General features: G+C 36.8%; 1 protein-coding gene across 2 annotated transcripts in view; it reads left to right on the forward strand.

The window, feature by feature from the left end:
* The first annotated feature begins 5949 nt into the window (after positions 1–5949).
* LOC107094132 (cyclin-T2-like) overlaps positions 5950–8878 on the forward strand; it is an 11518-nt gene continuing 8589 nt past the window's right edge. The window contains exons 1-3 of one of the 2 annotated variants that reach the window (XR_001481653.1): positions 5950–6256; positions 6697–6778; positions 6856–6984. Coding sequence is in view for 1 of the 2 variants with exons in the window: in XM_015389565.1 (XP_015245051.1) it covers positions 6099–6256; positions 6697–6778; positions 6856–6984 (369 nt within the window). In the remaining variant the exon portion in view is untranslated. The remainder of the gene's footprint in view (positions 6257–6696; positions 6779–6855; positions 6985–8878) is intronic. The other variant, XM_015389565.1, reaches the window with a different exon arrangement.

An 8878-nucleotide genomic window follows, 5' to 3' on the forward strand; every position in this document is an offset into this window, starting at 1 on the left:
CTATATATATGTATATATATATATATTTTTTAATTAAATATAAGTACTCTCACTTTTGTTTTAAATTATAAATAATAATTTGCCCTATAATTTTAAATTATAGGGCAAGTTACCGTTTTTGATCACTTGCATACCCCCCTTCCTCAGTGAGGTCTAGAAACACAAGATCTATATCCAGGGGCGGAGCTAGATGGGGGGCCAGGACCCAATCATTGGCCACCCCTACCATTTTTTTCCTCTAATACAGATGGTGGCAGCAGTAATACTCTCAAGTAGGCTGATAAATTAGATTAAATGTGTAATTTAGTCTAGTCCCGATGAATGAGACATCAGAAGATTCTGGATGAGAACAACCCGTTGTTTTTCAAACCATGTCTGTGCCTATTGGCCAACGCTCTGACCAATGAGAGCAACTCACTGTGACGTAGGAAGTGCATTAGAAAGCAAGTAGGGGATTGAAACAAACAGCCTTTCGGTAAAACAGAGAATATGTCCTTCTTAAAAATGAATGAGCGTAGAGCCTCTTCCTGCTCTCGTTTCAAAGAAAACCCCAAATCTAATCCTTCCAAACTGATTCCAAAGCTGAGACAAAAATCGCCATCATAGCCAGCGGTCCTTCACACATGACTACGCTGAGAGAGGGCCACTGCAGAAGGGCTGCCGTTAGCCCTGGCTGCCGTTAGCCTCGGAGGTCCGCTGGTTGCCACTCAACTTCGGAAATCTTTTTTTAAATTACGCATTAAATCGGTAAATGGACCATATAGTGACGCTTTAAAGTATAAAACTGAAATGATCTTAAAACATACTTTTAATGAACAAAAGCAACAGAAAAGAGAACTTTTAACTTTCAATGGAGCGCTCCATTGAATGCTGCTGCGGCCGCAGTGCATGCTACTGTTTTGCTTTCTCCAGCATCGTGCAGCTTTTTCATCACGCCCTCAAAACCCCGCCCGCTTTGCATCCAGACATTCATATTCAAAACACATCTCTGCGTTGTGATTGGTCCGCCAGTTCTAGGGCCTGGGGCATTGATCGAGGCTAGACCAACTCGCCGCTGGCGGGTGGGGCTTGTTTACTAGGCTAACTCTCAAGTGAAATATTCAAAACATTTAATTTTTTTGTGGTTAATTATACACATCAATATACAAAAATCAAAGATGATAAGTACAGAATTCCTGCTCTTTTCAGAACCAGATTTTGTGTTATATGGGCTAAAGAGAAAATGTGTCTCTGCAAGTAATCTAGGAGTCTTCAGTGAAATCCTAAATAACAATTTTAATAAAAACTTATCAATTTATATAGATATTTGTGCTTGTAAATATAAATTTATGCAAAATGTTTATTGATACTAGTAGGTAAGTAATGACAATGGAAAATATTAACGTCCCAGAACTCAAAACTGAAAGAGTTTTTTCCACTATATCTTTTATTTAGACATTACAGATATTAAAATATATGCATCTACTTGGTAGCAAAGGCTGCAGGAAAGTATAGTTTGTCTATATCCAGCCATTCAGCAAAGATCTTATTTTGGTATTTGACCAATCAGATGAGCCCTTGAATGATATATTACCTACTGTAAATTAAGCTGGTTAAAAAAAGTTAACAAGCCAAGAAAAAAAGGTAAAACACTAAATAAAAATAAAAGTAAGGTAAAAAAGTTATTAAGCCTAGTAAACTAAAAAAAAAACTAAAAAATGTGAGTGCCAGTATCAGCATTAATGCCTCTAAGGTTATGTTGTACCAAAAAAAACGTGAGTTTTTTAATGAATTTCCTATAGAAGCACTTTTTTTATCTGTTTTAACATATTCAGCAAGTTGACGTTTCTTGTTTTTACATTGACATACATTTTTGCCATCAAAATATCCATATTTTTATAATGTTACAAAGGAAATAAGGTCTTGTCCTGGATTCCGATAACACTATTGGTTTGAAATGTATTTCACTGAGTGCCCTATAAAGGGTTAAACCAACATCAAAAATTAATAACAAAAAACAAAATGGTTAATTTTATTGGAAATCATTGTAAATCATAATAAAGAAATTAGTGGTGTAGTGTGATTATAAATCTTAAATAACTTAATAAATGACTAAAATAATAGAAAAATGCATTAGCCTATTAGGGTATAATAATAAGAAAAATTATTTAATAACAAAAGCATTATGATATAATAAATACACTGTATTAACAGCAATAATGATAGAAGAAGTAAAACAATAAGTATATCAAGAAATAAGATATTTTATGGAATAAAACTATTTTCCAGTGAGGTTTATCAGTGTCTTTTGAAAATAACAACCTTTAAGCAGGTCATAAGCATAATTTTCATCAAACTCCAAACCTTTATGTTAAAAGAAAAGCTTGTTTTATCAGTTATTATTTAATATTTAAATTTCTGATATTTATAGCATGAATGAAATCGTGAATATAAGTCATATATATGCTGTTTTTTCACATAGTGAACAGATTGACTGAAATTAGTAACCTGTGTATTCCAACATTTATCTTTCAAAATAAAAAATGAATTGAGACAATTTTCAGCCTGATAATGTGTTACACCTGCTATACAAGTAGTCTGATCCAAATTGAAACAAGTTCATTGCTTAAAAAAAACAACAACAAATTGATGAAACTATAATTCTATAACTTCTATGAATCTGTTGTGGCATCAGGGCATCTTTTATGTTGGAGCAATAATTTATCTGTAGCTGAGAGAAACTGGCAGGGTCAGCTGATCAGGAAGGCCAGCTTTGTGATTGGATGCCCTCTGGACTCAGAGCAGCAGGTTGAAAACAAAAGGACCCTAACTAAATTAACATCTCTGTTGGATAATTACTTCCACCCCATGCATGAAGCTGTTGCAGAACTGGAGAGCTCCTTCAGTGACAGACCGCTGCAGCTTAAATGCACCAGGGAACGTTATCACAGATCCTTCCTCCCAGCAGCTGGAAGAATCTATAACCACCACTGTTCCCAACAACTTCAATAAGTTGCTACATTCATGCTGATTTTGCACAGTTTCTACCGTAGTCAATTAAATAACATGCTGCTGTCATTTTGCAGCTATTTTCAATATCCATTACTGTAAAAATATCCATAGCTGCATATTGGTTATTTATTCTCCAGGTGCACAGTTTTATATGTTTAAACACTTTACAGTACAGTATTTTATTGTTTATCTTTTACCTCTTCACTATTATGTTATTTGTATACACTTTTCTAAGGTCCACATTTCCGTGACCATTTTTCCTATAATCTTTTTGCTGCTGTAAACACCAGAATTTCTCCATTTTGGGTCAATAAAGGGGTTTTCTATTCTACTGTATTCTATTCTATTCGTTGCTTAAAAAACAATGAATGAGTTGATGAAACTATATTTAAAAAGAAGGCTCCAAAGTAAAAAATAAAAAAAATTGGTGGACTTTTATTTTGAAGGAGCCAAAAGGAAGTAGAAATCTTCCATGCTGACCAACCTGACAGGAGATGTGGAGCGCAGTGTAGACAAGTGGCAGAGAAAGAAATAATCGCGACAGGGTGGCAGTTTAGTGAAGCGGTCTCGCCTGCTCTCTAATTAGCAGACATGGCCATATCTCCACCAGCTGCTGCTCTTCCGCGAGGAGAACATCTGTCCCGTGAGGTCTGAGCGCGCGCGTCTTTATTGATGGAGCCGTTGCACAGCTGTCAGGCGCGCTGCAAAAACATAAAAGAGGTTTTTCTTCTTCTTGGTAGCGTAACAAAATGATTTTTTGTGGTGGGAAACGTTCCATTGTGTTCTGAAAATAGATTTCTATAAACATTTCTTTGGACACAGAATCACATGACATGTATTTAGAATAATTGATTTACTGCCCATATTAGGTCATATGGGTTAAATGTTTTTAGAAAGTCATTTCTCTGTAGCTATAATTAACGTTATGCTGGAATATTAACTTTTATCCTGCCTCTAATTCAGATAAAATACGTACTGGACTTTTATTTGAATAAAGTCTAAAGCTGTATCACTGCTTGACATATAAAATTTTATTTTAGACCAATATTTATCCCTAATAAAGTGAATTTTCATTATGGTGGGAAGAAATACGAATATTAAAAATAAAAACGGTGTAGTCTTTCAAGTCTTTTTTTGTTTTTTTGCAGGGGAAAGCCATTAAAGGTCCAGTTTGTCTGTTTGTGCTGCTTATTTTCTTTGTATATAGCTCCATCTAGCGGAGAGGCTGGGTATTTCAGGTGATGTGACCACATTTCTGGAAAAGCCAAATAATTTGAAATTGTGCTTTGTTTGCAGCTCACAGACATGCCTTTTAAGGTTCACGTTAAAAAAGGCTACCAAATAATATATAAATGTTCTGTTCAGTCTTTTTCTATGTTAATAATCCTCCAGGAAACTGTCCACAGTGTTTTTCCACCACTCATCCTAAACACATACTGGTAAAAGTGCTGGAAGCTAAAAATAATCCATTCATCAGTGCAACATTTCATTTTAATGTGACCTTTTGGTCCTTCATCAGAGCATTTTTACACAGTTTTTCAAAATGCATAATAAACAGGAACTGATTGAGCTATATATTTTTTTTTTAAGATGCCACTAAGGATAATTTCCATTTATTTTGAGTTAGTTTTTCGCAACACTAGTCCCCATGAGCATGCAATTTTAAAATTGTAAAGGGAAGGCCAAAGTAGTTTGTTATGCTTCAAAAAAGGCTTAGTCAGAATTCAATCTCAATATGTGTCTGAATTAAAGGAAAAAGCACTGGACCTAAAGTTTTAAATGAAGAGACATCCTCAGTAAAAATGTAATAATGTATGACTTGATAAGTCAGGTGGGCTTCAATACTACGCTGTATAACTGGAAAGTTAATTAGTTTCTATATTAAATTTAAAAAGTGAAACTCAAGGAGGAAGGGGGGAGATGAGGCAAGGAAGAGAAAAGGGGAGATTTCAATTTCTTCTATTTTAATTTCTTCTGGAGATTGTTATCAAATCAGACCCATTTTCTGGTTCATAATTGGTGTTTTTTGTGCTACTTAATTTTTTCTATTTATTTTATTAAGTTATTATTATTTAGGTTTAGTGTTTATTACTAAGGCATTGTACTCGTATCGCAAATGGCCTTTCTCTTTACTATACACATTTACAAGTAAATGTACAATTTATGTAAAGTCTCAAAAAGGTAATTTATTAAACCCTACAATGCGACACTATCACTGCAACAACTTGTGCAATATCTAATGTGCAAGTCCTATTTTATACGCTGTGCAATAACCCATTTTTTATATCTGATGCTCAGTGCAATAACTAAATACCCATTGAATATCCTGTGCATAACCCTGTATAATAATCCTGCTAAATTAAATAAGAGACTTCAGCAAAGATACTGCGCATAACCCTCAAGCTCCCAGGCCTCTGGAAGAGGACCCGAGCTTGGAGGAAAAAAGGTAGACGGACCGCAGTGGGTGAGGAAGAGATATATATATATATATGGACACACTTTATATACTGTATATACCCCATGCACCTTTTCCTCCCTTTGGCACCTTCTTTTTGACTATTGAGTTGATGTAACGAGTACATTTCTCAACTGTGAGGTCAATAAAGTCAATCAATCAATCAATATATAAAGTTCGGAGAAAAAAATCAAACTCACATAGAATATTATCATTGTACGTAACATTTAAAAGTGATGCTTTGGCCATATGATATGCCTGATGTGACACTGACTCAGCAGACAGTCATTTACACCCTCTACATTTCTCATTTTACATATTGGTGAAAAACTATTATTATTCTAAAAAAAATGTTAATTTTTTTGTGAAATCTGAAATCATAAATACATATTAGTTTATTTCATTGGCTTTTAAAGTAATATTCAGTATGACTTATGCCCAGATTATGCTGCAATTTTCAGAGAAATGTATATATATTTGCCTGCTTTAATTTTGTTTGCTTCTTGTAAGTTGCTCCTCCGACCACAGGGGGCGCTGCTGTATTTTCCTCCCCCCGGCTTCACACTCCGCTTCTCGTTTCGTCATTCCGGTGCTCCGGTCGCCTCGCTCCCCTCCCGGTGCTAACGCCGTCGGGCTTGGCCGTGGGAGCGTAATGGCGGTGCACCGGGGACCCTCTACGAAATGGCTGTTTACCCGGGAGCAGCTGGAAAACACACCGTCTCGTCGCTGCGGGATAGAGGCGGACAGAGAGCTCTCCTACAGGCAACAGGCCGCCAATTTAATCCAGGACATCGGCCAGAGGCTCAACGTGTATCCTTTGTCAGGGCAGCGGCTAACCGGTTAGAGGCGGTTGCCGTGAGCTCAGACCGAGTCTTATTCATTTTTTCGCCAAACTTAACTCTCCCTCAAACAGAAAAAACATTTACAACTAAAACGTAGTAGTTATAATCGGTTAGCTTGATGCTTTTGCGCTACGGAAGCTGCACGGGCCTGTAGTTAGCTTAGCTATTGTTTAGCCTGGTTCAATTTCTATTGTTAGCGCCGACACGGTTTGTGTTTGTCATGAACACCCAACATTTAACCAGAAACAGACATATAATCCACCAGAAGATCAAAGCTGAGATTAATTTTCACATTCATATCATTTTCTATAGATCAGTCGTTTGTTAGAGCCCCAAATTTCTGGCTAATCGCTGCTAGCTTTGCTTTCTTACACGTTACTCGCATTTCTTCCTTAACTCTTTCAACAGATCTCAACTAATAATTAACACCGCTATAGTTTATATGCATAGGTTTTATATGATCCACTCCTTCACCAAATTCCATAGAAATGTAAGTATACGCGCAGTTCTCCCTTTAAATCGGCCTCCCACGGTGTTAAACTAACAGTTTCCTCCCTCGTTTTATAGATCATTTCCCAGACCACCTTATTCCTGGCAGCTAAAGTGGAGGAGCAGCCCAGGAAGCTGGAGCACGTCATTAAAATAGCCCATGCCTTCATTAACCCACAAGATCCTGTCCCTGACACTAAAAGCAGTGTAAGTGATCAAAAAGTGAAGGATTGATTGGGGTTCTTGTTAGATCTCCCACCTTAATTGATGTATATTTTGGGTTGCTTTTTAAATAAATTAAGGTTAGACTCCTAACTGGTAATTGGAATCAATCAAATTGTTAAATCTATATAATGAACATGTTATTAATAGACTGGTTCACAATTACAAAATCTCACTTTTTAAATTTTTTAAATCAAAAATGTCATTTAAACAGTTTGTCTGGAGTGATCTCTTCTCACAAAAAGCACTGTAGAGTGAAAGTTTTCGGTTGTAAACACTGTGAGGAGTGTTGGCCTAGTTGTTAGAACAGTGCACTTGTGCTCTGAGAAGGTTGGAAGTACCTGGTTCTATCCCCGCAGACTGCCACTCTGGGTTAACAGGGCACCGTACAAGGGTAGGGTTGGTAATTGATAAGATTTTCACGATTCCGATACCCTTATTGATTCTGTGAAACAATGAACTTGGTAAGTGCATGGTGACATTCGTCTATCTTCGCCTGGGACATTCTATTTCTGCCTGCCTCGGCGAAAACAGAAGGCAGTGAACGGGAGCTGCCACTCAAGTCAGGCTACCCGTCTTGTCACTGTCATCTAAATCTAATGGAGAAGGGATCAGTTTAATGAAAAGGCATTACTGTACAATTTCGGGAAATAAACTCATCTCCACCTGATTTAAATAAACGAGCGTCACCTTTCTCTCACTCCCTGAACTACGGAGCACCTTCGTAGCATGTTTAATAACCCCAAGGAGAGGTAGGAAACTGGTTTATTTCCAGAAATGGCATATGATTTACTAGGAACCACATTAAGCACAGCCAGTGATATAAAACTAGCTACTTACCACCAGAGTTGCCTTCCATGCTGGTCGTAACTTTAGCTTCTGTCCGGAAGCATAAAAAACACGGTATTTGTTAAAATGTATGCCATGTTGTGTGCGCAGGTGTTTCTACATGTTGGATGTATTTCCTCCCGCGGATGTAGTTGCCGCTTTGCAATGATTGCAAATCTTTCTCTTCCTTAAAATGGAGCCAAACTTTTAGTTTTGCTTTTCTAGACTCATGCTTGGTCACGTCGTACGTGAATTAAGTCGCGCTGCCCAGCGCTAGGCTCTGGTGCTGCCTGGAATCAATAAGAGAATCGTTAAGCGAGCTGCCAAACGGTGCCATGGGATTGGAACACATGGTACCGGTTCTGAACAGGAACCGGGTTTTTCGATTCCCATCCCTAGTTAAATGCAGAGGTAAATTTCTCTAAAGTGAGATCAATATAGTTCAATTATTATTATTTCACAGAGCTTTCCTTTAACACCAGATTGAAAATGACTGAGTTAGGACTGCAAATGAATAAATGTGTAGTATGCATTGATTTAATGCTGTTGTGGGAAATGCATAAATACGTTATTTTATTGTGGTGCATGTTTTTTTTTCTAACATAAACATGTTTAGGGAATACAGGTGGAAATTAGCACATGTGCTATGACCTGGTAGAATCCAAATGTTCCTTTCTGGGGTGAACGTATATCGCACACTGTCTCTGTTTAAATAAATAAATTAAACAAACAATGACAAAAATGCTACAGTACACTACATTGCAGTCATCGCCTGGGTAACCAGCATTGAGACTCAAAGTTATGGTTAGTCAAACTATTATATTTTTCTCTTATTTTTGGAAACGCATTCTTTTCATTTTAATGAGCTATGGTGCTATGGCATAGCTTTAGGGCCAGGCTAGAGATTTATTTTTCTTCTGTTTCAAGAATAAAGTCGCAACGACAATAGTCATAAAATTACGAGAAAAAAAGTCGTAATATTAAGAGAATAAAGTCCTAAAATTATGAGAAACAAGTTGTATTCTATGACAACTCCTACAAGAAGCACTCT

Source organism: Cyprinodon variegatus, unplaced genomic scaffold, assembly GCF_000732505.1.
Source record: "Cyprinodon variegatus isolate N-32 unplaced genomic scaffold, C_variegatus-1.0 Scaffold465, whole genome shotgun sequence".
NCBI lineage: Eukaryota > Metazoa > Chordata > Actinopteri > Cyprinodontiformes > Cyprinodontidae > Cyprinodon > Cyprinodon variegatus.